This window comes from Dipodomys spectabilis, unplaced genomic scaffold (assembly GCF_019054845.1).
Source record: "Dipodomys spectabilis isolate Male_0828 unplaced genomic scaffold, ASM1905484v1 ptg000043l, whole genome shotgun sequence".
In the NCBI taxonomy this organism is placed as follows: domain Eukaryota; kingdom Metazoa; phylum Chordata; class Mammalia; order Rodentia; family Heteromyidae; genus Dipodomys; species Dipodomys spectabilis.
This window is the reverse complement of record NW_024870720.1, coordinates 29,431,684-29,448,924: the sequence shown is the minus strand read 5'-3', so window position 1 is coordinate 29,448,924 and position 17,241 is coordinate 29,431,684. Positions and strand designations below refer to the sequence as shown.

The following is a 17,241-nucleotide window of genomic DNA, read 5'->3' as shown; positions in this document are numbered from 1 at the left end:
CCTTTCTTTGATTAGGCTTATCTTGGATCATCTTTCCCCTTGACATCTTGCAGCCCATGAACTCAGGCGTGTGCTGTGATATGTTTGTAGAGAGGCTGTCAATGATGACAATTTGGAGTGAAATAGATGGAGGGCAGAGATGATGTATATAATGACCAAGAACAAGAACCTGAAGTATAGTAGCCAGAAGGATCAAATCTGTCATCTGTGTACCTCTTTGGGCTACCAAGCTCCAAGGATTCCTTGATGTGGATGTTGTAAGATCTTTAGGTGGGAGGTGGGATGATTTTGTGCTGTGCAGAATTGTCCTAGCAATAAACCTGGATTAGGTCAGACATGGTAGCATTTGTAAGCATCTTGACCCTTAGACTCTGAAAACCAGTGACTCTACTCATCAGAAATAGCTATAAAAACAAAAATCAAAATGTGTTGCCACATTTGTTCTAGAGGAAGAGGTGGTGGTATGAGAATCCTAATATTAGCAACTTGTCCTTCTGGAATCAGACATAGGCCAGGTGTTGCTAAACATCTGAACTACCTGGGAGCTGATTATAGATGTCGAATCTCAGGCTCCACTTCAGACATATGAATCAGAACCTTCAAATCTGTGCTGATTTGAATGTACCTTGAAGTCTGAGAAAGATTTCTGTTAGAAAGAGTATGAACTTTAGGATAAGAAAACTCAGGATTGAAATTCAAACTCTCCCTCATTCTAACTATAACCAGGAGAAAGTCACATAACCTTTCTGAGTCTCAGTTTCTTGCTCTCTAAAATAAGCCTCTGGGTATAGAAGGCTCATGCCTATAATCCTAGCTACTCCAGAGGCTGAGATTTAAGGGTCATAGTTCAAAGCCAACTAGGCCAGGAAAGTCCATGAGACTCTTATCTCTAAATAGCCAACAAAAAGCCAAAAGTGTTTCTATTTCAATGCTTGATCTGGGTCTGTTAAGTTGGTTTAAATCATCTTGGTTTAATTTGGACATATCAATATTTGCTAGAAATTCTTCCATTTCTTCCAGGTTCTGAAATTTGTTGGTTTCCCTTATTTGCAATAATTAGTATATGCCTAGGATAATCTTATTAGATGAGCAGAAAAGCTCAAAATCTATGTACATATGACCATACAAGATGATGCTAAATGAAATGAATCCAAAGATATGGACACAAGGGGTTTTTCTTTTCTTTTTTTTAATGTACTATGTGATTTTTTTGTTTCTTTTGTATGTTCTTCCCCTATGGTATATCCCCTGTTGTTAAACATATTTGATTTTGGTACCCTGCATCTTGTATATACATTTACCTAATTTGGGGAGGGGAAGGGGAATAACCAAACGCTGAAACAAGGACACAGGATGACCCATTGCAACAATGACACTCAGAGGATACTATGTTGGAAACGAACTTTCCAACTTTGGTGGGGTGGGGGGGGGGAGTAAGGGAGGGAAGAGATAGTAGTAGAAAAACACAGGAGGGGGTAACAATGTTGGACAAGAAATATACTAATTACCTTACTCATGTAACTGCAACCCCCTGTATAGCATCTTTATAATAAACTATCTTTTTAAAAAAAGCTCAAAGTGGAGCTGTGGCTCAAGTGGCAGAATACTAGACTTGAGCAAAACAGCTTAGGGATAACACCCAGACCCTTAGTTCAAGCCCCAGGACACACACACTCTCTCTCTGTCTCTCTCTCTGTCTCTCTCTCTCACACTCACTCTCTGTCTCTGTCTCTCTGTCTGTCTCTCTCTTTCACACACACATCTTATACCATCCTTATGCTATGGACCCATAAGAGACTAAAAAAATGTTATTAGGGAGTAGTACCTCAGGATATTATAGCAAAATAAGGAGAGATGATTGAAATTGTTATTTCCTCCCTTTCTCTCTACCTCATCCTCATATCAACTTCTAGGTGGGACACAGCCATGGCATGACAAGCACCAGAAAAGAAAGTGTTACTAGGGTTGGGAAAAACGAGTGCCTATCAGTTCAAACGGAACAGTTAGGAGAAATAAGTTAAATTTCCTGGATGAAATCTAGAACTGATGACAAAGACAGATCTATAAAGGAAGAGCCTAGAGAAAAGTCTAGAATCAAAAATCAATTAGGCAGAAAGTGGGGACAGGCCAATCAGAGAAAATCCTGGAATAGGAAGAAGGAAATAAATGCATCTAATATTCTCAAATCCAATGGTCACATCCTCATTGTCCTCCCAGTGTGCTCTGCACCCGGCCTTTTCAGGTACCCAGCTCCCTCTATGGGATCGTAGACTAGAAGGTTTTAGCAGTAGAAGGAAAGCATTTTGAGGACAGGCATTATCTGAGAAGTTTTGTCTTGTTTCATGATTCCACTTAGACCTGTCTAAAAAAGTATCTTGAATGTATGAATGGATACTGTTTATTGAATGAATGGAGAAATAGGTGGATGAATAAATAAATATTTTGCTTCCAAATGTGATCGTTTCTACCCAGTTGATGTCTTAGGAAAATCCCTGGAGCCTGTAACAGAGTAAACATCTGTGAGCAAAAGCATTGCTGTTGGTTTTCACTCCCATATGCCTCTAATTAAGTAGCAGCTTCAATTTCCTCTTTCCTTTCTCCTCTTACATCTACTATCTCCAATATAGAGAAGGAATAAGAAATAGGCATAAAATTGTCACAATTTCTCCTTTGCTTATGGTTTTGTTCTGGTTAGTTCTTGTTTCTTTCTAGTCAGGGAAGGTAGGAATGAATGATAGTGTGTGTGTGTGTGTGTGTGTGTGTGTGTGTGTGTGTGTGTGTGTGTGTGTGTGTGTGTGTGTGTGTGTGTGTGTGTGTGTGTTAACCATCCCTTGGATGGCCCAGGAATCAGAGTCCAAGAAGCTCACTCAAGGATTTACTTGAATTCTTGTGGAAGTAGCATAAAAGAACCAATGGGATACAGATATAAGCTCAGCCTTGTCTACACAATTTAGGAGTGACCAACAGTTACAAGTTGCCCGCTGGAGCAAATCTGCTTGATGAACTTGGCTACTTTCCAGAAATGACTTTTCAGGAGGGCATGAGAAAGCCCCTCAGTCCCTGAGCCTCAGGACCTGAGATTAATTGTCATTGTGAATTATTCATCCTATAAAAGCTTAATGCATTTTAATCTACTGCATATCAGCCCCAGAGCTGTCAGCTCAGCAAGCATCTGAAGCCTGGAATTTCCTCACAGGAGGGAAATAATGGAGGGAGACAGAGGCTTGGTAGGCTATGGTGGCAGGATGTGGAATGGTACTTCTAAGTCAAAAGTAAAGCAATTAAAGGAAACTCTTACCTCTATTTTCCCCTACTCTTCCCAGTAAGCCTGTCGTTGTTTTTTAGATTAAGTTATGGCTTTAAGTTCTCCTTGGGGGCCCCTAAGTAGAAGTGACCCATGGCTCTACATGAGGGCTGAGCATGGTTTTGAGCATATTCTTCACATTCTCCTTACACAGTTCTGTTGGTTTTTGTCAAGTGAGCATGAGGTGAGCTGGAAGGAGGGGAAGGAGAGGGAAAGTACAACAAAACTAGGGAAGGGGGAGCATTTGGGATGCTAGGTACAGGGTGAATGGCTCTCTCCCCTACACGCTCTCTCTCTCTTCATTTTTTCCTTTTCCTTATTTATCTTTTTTCTTTTCTTGTGTCTTTTTTTTTGTCATAGAAATATCCAGATCAGCAGCTGTTTCTGATTCACTTTCTCTTCTCCAGTCCTCAGGTTTTCCTTGTGTTTTGATGGAAGATCTGAGTCACTCTACTGCTCAGGAGTCACGGCCAGGTGAGAATCTGACTGAAGACAAGAGGCCTTTACAGGGACCAGGGAAAGAGAGGGATCCGCAGTGGCGAGGTCAGGGGCAAAAAGTACATTCTCTCTCTCTTTTTTTTTTTTTTGCTTCTGCCTCCCACCCCAGCACATCAGGTTTTCTGTCTTTTCTCATTCCCCTCCATCCACTAAATATGGAATAAGAATAGTTAGCTACAATTTGGTATTGAAGACAGACTGTATCTGGACTAGGGAAATGCGTTTTTTCCTAGAGTGACATCGTTACTAAGAGGGGTTACCATTTCATAAGTCAGATGATTAGTAAATTTCATTTTCTGGACAATGGTTTCCCCTCTCCCAACTCCCATCCCTGCCCAAAATTATATATAGGTCATTTTTCCACATAGTGTATACTGAATAGCATGATTGCATTTATTCACACTCCCTCCCTCCCCCCTTCTGCTCACTCCCTTTGTACCCCTAAAAGAAAAAAAAATAAAGCAAAACAAACACTACCACCACGGCCAACAAAAACAACAGAAAAACCGTGTCTTTCTTCTTAAGGAGAAAACCCTTGCTTTCTGAGCTGTGTAAGGGATTATTGTGTCATGGTAGGAGTAAGTAACATGTTGCTGTGAATGTGTGTCTTGGAAAATTCTGGGGTAAGAGGCAGACTATGATTGTTTTTAGCTCAGCATTGTCACAACTCAAATCTTTGCCCCTCTAAGATACCATTAGGCATTGTAACACTAAGATCTCCTTTGCAATACAAAGGAAAAGTCAGAAACAGGAGAACGGGGATCCACTTTCTTGTGTGGTACTGGCTGGCTAGTGTTTTACTATGACAGGTTTTCAGACAACATATTGATGATAGAAAAAGCAAAATCATTCTTTAGAAAGAGGGTGTGCGTAGTTATGGCTCTCAGTGAATTCACAAGAGCCCATCTCTCTCTCTCTTCTTACAGCCCAAGAGAGAATAGTTTTCCAAACACCCTCAAGTTCGAGTAACTACTTGTTGGTGACTTCCCTAACCTCTCTCTTCTTGCTCTTTGTTGTGAGACTAAGTTCTATACGAAATGTAATTCTGTATTAAAAATTTAACTTATACTCCCCAAAACACACAGAGCAGTATCTTTGTCATTCCTGCTAGAACCCTGTACCAGTGCTAAATGTCCAGGCATGGAGACTAGAAGTGGACATTTCTCTCACATAGTCTGACAGCTCAAGACTGTGCTTCTCAGTGTATTGTTGCAGTGAATTCTGTCCATGTGCCAAGGGAGAAATGGTCAATAGGGGAACAAGACAATGATCTGGACCATGTCATTACAACTGTCGTATGGGACCTGGTGATAATGCCTAGGTCAGTCAGAGGTAGTTGGTGGCAATTAAGTGGTGGATTATTATGATTTAAATATAGATGTCCCTCTGAGTTAGCCCAAAAGGGGCTGAGGTTTCACACCCTCTATTAAGAACATGCCCCCATGGGCTGGGAACGTGGCTCAGTGGTAGAGTGCTTGCCTTGCATGCATGAAGCCCTGTGTTCGATTCCTCAGCACCACATAAGCAGAAAAAGCCTGAAATGGCGCTGTGGCTCAAGTGGTAGAACACTAGCCTTGAGCTGAAAAGCTGAGGGACAGCACCCAGGCCCTGAGTTCAGGCCCCACAACAACAACAAAAATATAAGACCATGCCCCCCCATCACCTAAACACATCTCTTTAAATACTTAAATATCACATCTAAAGCTACCACCACTTCTTAGTGTTTAGGACCAAACCTCTAACATGTAGACCTATAGCATCCACTGTGATTCATGCTAAACTTGAATCCCCATTGTGAAATATAAAGATGGTGAAAACTTTATCTGTGGACAATCTTTAGCAGATGAGTGGTATTTGATAAGATCATTACTGTTGGTTTTCTAAGAATACACCAGAAAACACATGCGCATACATATACTTGCTTCCTGTCTCTTACTATAGAATGCCCTGTACTACCTTTGTAAGATGGCTATCAGTAGCTGTGGCCCCTTGACCTTGTACCTCCAGAACTGTGAGCCAAAATAAACCTCCCATTTTCATAACTCACTTGCTCTGTGGTATTGTGTCAATAATAGGAAATACACAAATACAGTGACCTTGACTGAAACAGCTAGGATATAGTGAGAAGCTACTCAGAGTCTGCAGGTCATCAGGTGTGGGGGTGCTGTTATTTTCAAAAGATCTAAAGTTACTGCATCCCTGCATAGGTGCTACCCAGTGTGGATGCCCGGAAAATGGGTTGATCTAACCCTTCCTTTAGAGAACTTTGCTTTTGTATTGGGTACTCAACTTTGCCTACAAGTTGTCCCACATGTATAGGCTGGCCTGAGGGCTGACAGAACATTTGTGTCAAGAATTCCTGGCATGGAGTGAGGATTCTGTTTGGAAATGGCCTAAAGCTTGAACTCTGGAGACTGTGGATATTTCAGTTCTCTCCTATACTTTGTAAGCTGAGACAAGTTTCTTCACTTGTTTGGCCATTAGTTTACTGATCTATCATCTGTGGGGATTATAGTACCTCATGTAGAAACATCCTCATAAAGATATTAAGACATCTAAAATGGTTACAGCAGTATCTGGCTTATGGTAAGTATGATGTGAGAACCAAGCTATCATCACTACTATCCTAAGGAAAGGCAAGTTGGTCAAATTTGATGACATACTCAGAGTAGGAACAGTGATAATTCCAAGGGCAGTATCCCTAGCCCAGGCTGTGGTAGATGCAAATTTGGTTCCTAGCCATAAGTGGACACTAACAGATTCTCACTAAAATTCCATGAGACAATAGGGCCCTGTGCTGGACGTGTCCTTAATAGGAGAGGAGAAAAGGCAGGCTTTCTTGTCACAGAGAACACAATCTGGCAGGCAACAGAAGTCAGCAGAAAGGTAACAAGTGCCCGGTGGGGAACATGTGCTGGGGAGCTGACTGGGCTTGCTTTCAACTGCATGCCAGACACTCTTGAGACTCCCCAAAATAGCTGGGAGGGCCTTTGCAAGGGGCAGAAAGTCCCATAGAATGGGAAGTGTGAAGGTCTTAAGACCTACGTTATACTTATAACAGATACTGTTTCCTTGGGTAGAAAAAGACTAAAGGCTCTGGTGCTTGAAGGAGCAAGTTTGAGTCCTACTTTTGCCACACAGTAAACTTGCAAGTACTGAACTTATTATTTATTATGAATTACAAAGAAAGATTTACTACTTAGGTGAATGAATTTAATACTCTAAAGCCTCAGTTTCCCTATCTTTAAGCTGGAGATCCTGTAACAATCTCCAAAGCAGATGCACACAATACCCTAGGCACATAAGTACACTAATGAATATTTGATTTATTTTTTATGGCAAATGTTCAATTTCTTAGTTAAGATAGAAACTCAGTTCTTCCTTTGAGGAGAGGGAGAATACTGGGGATTGAACTCAGACATGCTCTCAAGCATGCTAGGCAAATACTCTACCTCTGAGCTACATCCACAGCCCTCAGTACATTTGTTGACTCAAACTGATGATTGATATTTTAGGCTAGTGAATGTGGGTCATATTTGAGAAATACTAAACAAATGGTTATACCTCTTCAAAAGTTTTTCTCCAACTTGAACAGTTCTTTTTTAAGAGTTATTTTTAATTCAAGACTTTTGGACAAAAATGAAAATGCTAGGGGCTGGGAAGGTGGCTCAGTGGTAGAGTGCTTGCCTTGCATGCATGAGGCCCTGGGTTCGATTCCTCAGCACCACATAAGCAAAAAAGAAAAAACCCGGGAGTAGCGCTGTGGCTCAAGTGGTAGAGTGCTAGCCTTGAGCTGAAGATCTGAAGGACAGCGCCCAGGCCCAGGGTTCAGGCCCCACGACCAGATCCCCCCCTCCCCCCCCAAAAAATCAAAATGCTAGCTAGCTGTTGGTGATTTGAATTTTAAGAGAGTAAAAGATTGTAGATAGGATACTAAATAATTGAAATACGATTATGATCTGAGAGGAAAATGCTGTATTATAGAAAAAATTTTGATTTGCCCCTAAAAATTTGTAATATGTCAGCACTACACATTCTTTTTTTTTTTGCCAGTCATGGGGCTTGAACAGGGCCTGGGCACTGTCCCTAAGCTTCTTTTACTCAAGGCTAGTACTCTCCCACTTGAGCCACAGCACCACATTTGGCTTTTTTTATTTATGTGGTACTGAGGAATAAAACCCAGGGCTTCATGCTTGGTAGGCATGCATTCTACTATTAAGCCACATTCCCAGCCTTACAAATTCTTATTGGTTTTTTTTTTCCTGTGACTATTCAGGTAAATTTGCAATAATGGAGTCTTCAATTGTCTTTATGACCATGGTAGGTCTTTAAAATAACTGAATATGTTGGACTAGTCAGTTTTCTGTCACTGTGATAAACTATCTTAGACAATAACCTTGTAAGGAGAGAAGGGTCATCTTGGTTCATTGTTTCATGCAATATGTGAGCTTACTCATTGGGTCAGTTGATCCACTGCTCTTGGATCTAGTGATTCATAGTATCATAGTGGGAATGTAAAACAGGAAGTTGTTCATCTCATGGTTGCTAAGAAGTAAAAGGCGAAAGAAGAGAGGCTAGGGTTTTAATAGCTCCTTCAAAGTCATACTCCCAATGCTTTAACTTCCCTGTACTGGGTCTTACCTCGTAGAGGTCCTCCCTCCAAACCCCAAAAGGGCCACAGACCAGTGACCAAACCTGTAATACATGGGCTTTTAGCGGACCCTTGTCCAAACTATAAAACTGAGTCATCAATCATTGGAAATATCTTCCTTTTCATTCTCTATTTTGGTACTTCTTAGTCAATCTTTGATGCTGTTACCTGAGACTACATAAGTAAACTTTCTAAACCTAAAGTTTATATTCATCATCTGAACAACAATTTTTAATTTCCAGGTGGTCCATTCCTCTCCTACAAAGAAACATGCCTGTGATTTGCTGTTGCTATTTGCTTCAAAATTAGAATAATAATTTCTAGGGGTTGAAATTATATTTTAGATGGCTGAAATTGCTCCTTAACTGTCAAATAAGGATGAATATGCTGAATTAACTTTTTTGAAGGGAAGTGAAGCAAGTATCACATGTACTGTTAATTCCAATAAGCCTTAATATGGCTTCATTATATACCAACATCTAACTCATTAAATCAAAGTGTTTACTTTTACCTCGCTGTATAAGGCACACAGAATATTTGAGAGTAAAATCACTTGCTTGGAAAGTGTCTTCATTGCAGACATTCTTTAATCCTGTTTCAAGATCAGAGAAACTTTCCTTGTTTTGTGGAAAATATCATTTATTGATGTAGGATACATTTTCTTTAAGGACAAGTCAAAGCTATTTAATATTGAGCAGTATTAAGCCTATCAACTGAATGGCTTGAATAATAAAACATATCAAAATGTGAACCACCACAGCCAGACACAAGCTTGTAACAACTTTAATTGACGTAATTATAATTGATATGCAATATGTCTTACAACAAATGTAGATACAATGACATCAAAGAAGTTGCACATTTTTTTCCATCTTTCAGTTGGCTAACTTCCCCAAGAAAGAAAATCTGGCAATAAACTCTTGGCTATTACCAATACCAACTAGTATTTTTAAGGTCAATATTGAAATGGTACATTCATTTGCCCCTGAAAAAAAGGTTAAAGGCAAAGAAGGTGAATTGACGTGCAAATCAGCATCCAGCCCAGTTACGTCATTTCCCAGAGTCAAGGGATTGAACCATGCACCCTTGCAAGCAAGGTGAAGGGCAAGCAGATGACATGAAACCACAATCAACTCCACAGTGCATCCAAGACCTCTGGAGAGTGAAAGCAGAGATCTTACTGCTAACAGTGCTCGGGTGTTTGTTCTGTGCCACCTTAACCTTCTAAATTCTGATGTTTTCATCTGTGAGCCCTGTGTCCAGACTACCCATCCTTTCAGTGGGAGATGGTAACTACCTTTTGTATCACCAGGCACAGTTCATACTGTGTCAATCAAGTGAATGGGAGGGAAGCTCAGTCTGATGTGGATATGATAGAATCATAGTTTCATAGAATAAGTAAAAACCACACATCAGTATAACAGCAAATAAGAATCTGAGATCACGTGTATCTATGTAATACTTAACACGTTTATAAATAGTTTCTCCAGAAACTGAAAATACTGTTGACACAATTTCTTCATCCCTCACAACACAATCTGTGAGGTAGAATGGGGTGAGCTCAATATCAAACCACCACCCCTATTTTACAAATAAAGAAAAAACAGATGTTCTGGGGATACCAGTGGGGCTGCAAGAAAGAAAACCAAATTGAACAAAGTGGATTCCTCTGTGCTCATTTGTAGCATCTTGAGGAGAGGTTGTCTGCCTCCCTCTTGCTCTGACATTCTCTGTATCGCATCAGGATTGCTCCTATTATGCTAGCATATGTAGTTTAGATCTGATGGAGCCATTTCCCTTGGGTAGACTTAGACAGACTCTCCCTGAGGTAAAAGACATCAATTACTGGCATATGTTTCAGATGTGTATGTGTGTGTGTGTGTGTGTGTGTGTGTGTGTGTGTGAATTATCATTTGTACAATAAACTTGCTAAAATATTTTGGCTAATTCAATAGCAGGCAAAAATACAGTTGGGAAAATAAGGTTCCACCTTCATGTATTTCGTGCTAACAGACACTGTGCTTTTGTGTGATGCTGTTACCTTGCTGAATATACCTGCTCTGGGTCCAGACCCATCTCTTTGCTAGAAGCTTTTAGAAGTGAATCACAGCAGGGGCTGGGAAGGTGGTTCAGTGGTAGAGCGCTTGCCTTGCATGCATGAGGCCCTGGGTTCGATTCCTCAGCACCACATAAGCAGAAAAAAAAAAGCCAGAAGTGGTGCTGTGGCTCAAGTGGTAGAGTGCTATCCTTGAGCTGAAGAGCTGAGGGACAGTGCCCAGGCCCAGAGTTCAGGCCCCACAACCGGACCCCCCCCCAAAAAAAAAAAGAAGTGAATCACAGCAATAAACCTATCAATAAACCTTCAGTATGGAAAAACACATGCTGCATTCTTGGTTTATAATAGGTCAGGATTCTTGGTCTCTCTGACCAAGAATTAAGACCCACAAAATCATGCACTTCTCCAGAGGTGTTTCATTGACATTTTGTCAAAATGATTTTGGCTGAGTGAAGGGAGAAAAGCATGTGGAGTGTCCTGTTTTTATTGGCTGAAAGCCCGATGGAAGGGACTGAGGTGGGGAAGAGGGACAGTTGTTGAGGCCAAGCATGGCCAAAGAGGGCATCTTTGGTCATTCTTTGTAATTTGTTTTTTTTTTGGAGAAGGTCCATGTTTTGTTTTGTTTTCCTCTTGTGTTTAGTATTCAGATATCTTAATTTCTGCCACTTCATTCCTCTGGCTCTCCTGTGGAAAGCCTCCAGGGTTGCTCATTCCCTTGGGCCCCTAGCATTTTAGAATAATGTCTTTCAGAGGGCAAATGGCAGGTTATGGGAATTGGTAACTGCAGGGTTCAGGAAAAGCACAGCAAGTATAGTTTCCAAAACACGCATGGCAACAAGATCCATGTTTAGAAATCTAAATTGATGCCATTTCAAGTTCTTTATGACATTGGAGGATGAGATGACACATTTCAAAGAGTGTGTTGTCTATTTCCTGAAGGCAGGACATAAAATACCAGTTGCTAATATTAGATATTAGAAGAGAACAGAGGGGTAGCCATGATGTAATACTCTTCAACAACACAAAGGATAAAGAAACAACCATGCATGCCAAAACCCAACCTATCAGCCAGCAAACTAAATAACTCTGAGGATAAAAATTTGGCACATCATTTTATTGGTTATAAATTAAAAAAAAAGCATTACTAAGTTGTGATTTTTTTTTTTCTGTCACAGGGACATTGCAATATACCAGAGTTTCTCAGTCTCATTCCTATTGATATTTGGGATAGTTCCTTATAGAGGGCGGCTTTGTGTACCACAGAAGGTTTAGCAGGGGGTCTCTGCCCATGGGTAGCACTCCTAGTTTATCACAATCAAAATGTCACCAGACATTTTCAAATACCCATGAGTGGGGAGGCACAAATCATTCTTAGTGGAGAATGACTGAAATAAAATGAAATCCCTCAAATATGAACAGTTATTTTTCAAAATCTGTTGTACAGGATTTTAAGACTGAATACCCAGAGGCGTTCACTTATTAAAGTGGAGAATGAGTAAGGAAAGCATACAGGAGAATAAATGGATTATTCATGCGGTCTGTTTTCTATGGAAATGTGTCATTAAGCAATTGCAGATAGACCAGGGCCTCTTCTTTTTTTTTTTTTTTCCTCTTTAAAAACAGCTCTCAGCCATTACCCAGCAGATAGCCAGAGAGTGACCCGTTGCTTCATGGGTGTGAAGCAGGAGTTATATGGTTCCTCTAAGCGGTGGATGTTTTTGACAGCCGCTGAGAGGTGGCTGAGCAGGTACTTAATACACCATGCCTGTGATCTCTCCTCTATCCTATTCTGTTCTCTCATTCGACTAGCCAGTTCCTTTCTTGACTTTGGGCTCATCTCCCTGCCTTCTCTTTAGGAACCGCAATTCTGCTGGGAGCTTGTGGGCTGTGATCCTAGTTATCTTTGATTGGCTTGGAGGGGAGAAGGTAGAGGGCATGCTGAGATCCCACAACAAGTGAACACTCTGCCTTCAGCCTGCTAGTCACCTCCAGGGCACCGCCTATTTTCATCTTTTGTTAATTAGGCAGCTAAACCTCACTATCCAGCTTGTAGAGCAGAGCAGGCATCTTGTTGGATACCACCAGATAAACAGATTAAAGAGGAATCTGAGAACCCTCTGCTTCTCCATGCAGGGAGAAATCCTCTGAGGACGGCTTCCTTTTTCTCCTCCTTGATAGTTAATGCAATTTCCTAGAGACAAGCTTAAGAAATAATCCAAACACAAAGTTCCCCTAAAATTAACTCCTAACAATACAAGCCAATCATTCTTCCTCAGTTCTTCTCAAGGTGAGTCCTTTGGTGGGTGCTGATGTCTCCACTACAGTGGTCTAGCTTGGCCAGTGCAAGCTTGGCCCATTTCATCAGCAAACCAGTCTCTACTCATCTTTAAATAATGGTTCTTTTGTACCAGGAAGGGGACAACGTAGCAGCCAGAGGAGAGGGAGAAAAACAAAAACAACCATACCAACAAAACAGGACTTGAGATTGTCATTCAATGCGCATCAGGTACTTGTTATTAATTCTACTGAATAAGCACTTATAAATAAAGGACAGTTATTCCTCATCACAGGCCACCTTTCTTCGTTAGGAGTCATCATACAGAGGGTTGTTGTAGTTTCCCCAGGACCCGTAGTCATGGTCATCCAAAAGCCTTCCATAGGAGGAATGCCTGGGGAAGAAGAAGATGAAGGCTGTGGTTATTTGAAGAAGTTTCCTGTCTGAGCATAGCCTGATAAACGGAGTCCTGAATGGAGGAGCTGTGCAGGTCAGCTCCAGTCTCCTCTCTTTCCTCCACTTCCAGTGTAGGAGACAGAGGAAGAAGCCTTGGTCCTGTGACCCTCTAATAAGAAGAGATGGGAAGAAGAAGCTTATATTTTTAGCACACTGGCTGTTGTTTCTGTCACCAGCCTTCTTGGCATTTAAATTGTTTTTTTTTTTTTTTTATCATTTACAAAGTGCTTCTGTATTCAGTGTTTATTTTTTCAAAATAAATCCAAAAAAGGGAAGGTGTGGTTTGTCTTTATTTTTCCAGAGACACTTGATATTATTCCCAAAGTCATTCATCTGAGCAGGGAGTCAAACCCTATCACCTGGACCTCAGCAGTGGCTAGGGTTTAGAAATCAGGTCTCCAGGGTCTGATTAGCACCTTGTTTTATTGATAATATGGTTTAAATAGGCTTTCTTGGGTCACTCGGGAAGCTGTCACACAGTTGTTTCTCTAAGAATGGGAAGTTAAGATTGTTACTACTCCTCTTCTCAAAACCTTTTATAGCTCCTCATTTCACAGAGGGAAAGTCAGTTACTACAATGGTTTGTAAATCCTTAAAAAGCTGGCCCTGACTGCTTTACTGAGAAAAATTTAAGACTATAATTAATGACAGGATTGGGGGAAAAAACCTACAAAATGTATATGCGGTACCTCTGAAGCTCATGCTGGCAGGTAAATTATGGTGTCTGGCCAGTGGACAAGATGTATGCTAGGTCCAGTACAGAAACGCATGCTCTTTCTCCCTAATTTCTCCAAATATGAAAATTAAACAAAATAAAATATAACCCAAGAGACACAAAAAGCATTTGCTCTACTTCTATCGGTTGCTAAAATAATTGCTATTTTTTCTTCTGAAGTTTATTCTCATCAGACAGAGGTTTGCAAACCCAACATCTTACCTTTGTTGTCTGCATTTCAAAGTCTAAGCCTTCAAAATTCTGGTTGGGTTCTAAAAACAAACTCTGCTGACTCAATCCATGTACTCAAAAACTTGAAGATGTTTCTATGATATTGTTGTTCCCAAGAAAGGCCCATATTAATTTTGGTAGGTATGGGGATAGGAATGACCAGATAGTAGTCAGGAACCCAGAAACATCATTGTATTTTTTCCTTTTTACTTTCTGGTCTTGGAGCTTGAACTCAGGGCCCTGGGTATTGTCCCTGAGCTTCTTTGTGCTCAAGGCTAGCATTCTACCATTTGAGCCACAGTGACACTTAAGGCTTTTTCTGAGTAGTTTATTGGATATAAGAGTCTCACAGACTTTTCTGCCGGAGATGGCTTTGAACTGTGATCCTCAGATCTCAGCCACCTGAGTAGCTAAGAATATAGGCATGAGTCACTGGTTCCTGGTTATATTTTTTAATCTACAGATATATTGGAGGTAGTTTTGTAATATGATGGTCAATTCCAATGAAACTCTTTATCCTGGGTATTGTGAAATTGGAGCCTATCCTAAAATCAGCCTGATTTACTGTTGCAGGCCTGGCAAATATCTACCTAATAAACACAAACCATCATTGATGGGGTACTCCTGTTACACCTTTGTAAGGCAATTTAATTTCTTGTAACATTTTTATTTCTATCACACAATTTTATTTCTATAAAATGACACTTTGGTCAATAGATGTCCTTGAGTATATTTTTAACTCTCTGTTTCATCATCTATAAAGTAGAGAACGAAAAAATGCATCAGAGTTGTTAGGGAGAATTAAATAAGGCAATACATTGAAAAGACTTGACACATAATAGTTGCACAATAAATTTTGGCCAATACAGCTTTGTAATTTTCATTGCAATGAAACTTATAAAAGCACTGTGAAATCTGCAAACAGTAACATGACATTGAACGGATACAGACCTACATCTGCGAGCAATTCCAATATTTTATATTATCATTAGTTGATTTTATAAATCATTACTATGTTGAAGTGATGTTAAAGTATTAAAAAAATTGGGTTGCCAGGCACCAACACTCACATCTGTAATCCTACCTACTCAGGAGCCTGAGGTTTAAGGAAAGTGGTTCAAAGCCAGCCTCAGCAGGAAAGTCTGTTGAGCTTTATTTCCAATTAACATTCAAAAAGCTAGACATGGAGCCTGGCTCAAGCTGAGTTCAAGCCCCAGTATTGGCACATATAAATCATTTGGGCGGTTAACATTTCCTATTTGTGGTTATTTTAGACAAGACTATTTTGTCATTGCTCTTCCTGAGTCTGCTGTTGTAAGAGGCATTAAGTTTACCATAGTAGTAAAATAAAAGAACTGAGCTTTACTTTTACTCTTCTTTGCCTTCTAGTTGGAATGAACAGTGGGTTAAGTGCTGAGAGGTGTAGAAAAAGATGCAGAGATAAGGATAAACCTAAATGGGCAATGTATTGAACCTGTAGGGCTGGCTTTAATACATCCATGCACCTGAACAAGAAGAATTCAGTGTTCTGAAATTCAAGCCAGGTTTGGATAAATCTGATACTATTGTAGAAAGAGTCAGCCAATCACAATTTGTGCATATGTGATAAGGGAAGAATAAGGAAGCATGTTAACCTTTCTTTAGGTCAGAACATGGCAGGTTTTGGATGGAAATAGGAGCTTTCCAAATTAGCGTGTGGAGAGTCTGAGAAGTCCAAACCAAAACAAAATGAAACACCTCCCATTCCCAGTATTAGGAAAGATACCAAATAACTTTGTGAATTTATTTAATGGTAAAGCTGCTATAAAATCATCTCTTGACTCCATACAGCAAGATTGCTTCATCTAATTTCAATCTGAATAGCAATCTGTATGAATGATGTCATTGTCAGACCAAGGAGATTTTGTTTACTCAGTTTCTTAATACAGACTGGCACCTATCCAACATAGCGATGCTTTCTATTTGCTAGGCCTTGGCTCCTCTTAGATGGTAAACCTCTTGGAGTCAGTTTATGCCTTACTTTTCTTGTTCACTATCAGAACACCTAATATGATGCTCTAGATGTGATGGTTATTTTATATAAATATTCAAGGAGAGCTGCTTACATCTGGCAGCGATACTGAGTTGGCTTGATCAGAACTATCAGAGATGCACATGGTCTAGGGCTGTTGGTTGTGCACTACTACTGCATTATAGTAGAAAAACTATCACTAAAGAATGTCAAAGCTAAGCTTGGTGACAGTGGCTCTCGCCTATAATCCTAACTACTCAGGAGGTTGAGATCTGAGGATCATGGTTTGAAGCCAGCCTGGGAAAATTCCATGAGACTCTTTATCTCCAATAAACTACTCAGAAAAAAAACCTTGCAGTGGCACTGTGTCTCAAGTGGTAGAGTAATAGCCTTAAGCACAAAGAGGTTTAGGGATAGTGCCCAGGCCCTGAGTTCAAGCCCAAGACCAGCCAAAAAAAAATGCCAAAGGTCAAAGCTGTTATTTTGAAGTTAAAGATAGGAAGAGGAAAGAGAGTTATAGCCCGGCTGTCATTTGATGAAGTGGCTTTACAGCACCTCACACAATATCAACGTCTCTTCTTAGTCAATGGCACTGGACATCTTTTCAGTGAATTTACTGCATTGTATGTTTTATATAGGTAAAAGCAGAAACCAAGAGGGAAAACTAAAGAATAACCTTTTGGGGGGGCCAGTACTGGGGGTTGAATTTAGGGCCTTGTATTTGCTATGCATGCAATCTACCATTAAGCCACGCCTCCAGGTCCTTTATGCTTGGATTTTTTTTTTTTTTTTTTTGGTTAGATTTTGTTTTTGGCCTGGACTGGCTTGGTTTTCTACCAGTCACCAGGAATGACAGACATGCCCCTACAGCATTAAGAAATTGTGTTTTCCCTGCAGCATGGATAATATACACCACTGTGCTCAGATGTTGGTTGAGATGGAGTATATCAAAATTTTATGCCTGGATTGGCCTTGAGTCATGAAGATCCTTCAATCTCTGTCTCCCAAATAGATCGGATTATAGGCTTGAGACATAGTTCCCTG

The 17,241-nt window shown here is 40.3% G+C and overlaps 1 protein-coding gene and 1 long non-coding RNA gene across 2 annotated transcripts in view; one reads left to right on the top strand and one right to left on the bottom strand.

Annotated features, from left to right (window-relative positions):
- Positions 1-9,061: 9,061 nt before the first annotated feature.
- Positions 9,062-11,632, top strand: LOC122106762. Its single transcript, XR_006147237.1, has 2 exons — positions 9,062-10,552; positions 10,781-11,632. It is a non-coding gene; the product is annotated as an uncharacterized LOC122106762 (long non-coding RNA).
- Positions 11,633-13,000: 1,368 nt separating this feature from the next.
- Parm1 (prostate androgen-regulated mucin-like protein 1) overlaps positions 13,001-17,241 on the bottom strand; it is a 112,090-nt gene continuing 107,849 nt past the window's right edge. Inside the window, exon 4 of the mRNA XM_042678277.1 lies at positions 13,001-13,178. Coding sequence (XP_042534211.1) covers positions 13,094-13,178 — 85 coding nt within the window. The 3' untranslated portion in view covers positions 13,001-13,093. The remainder of the gene's footprint in view (positions 13,179-17,241) is intronic.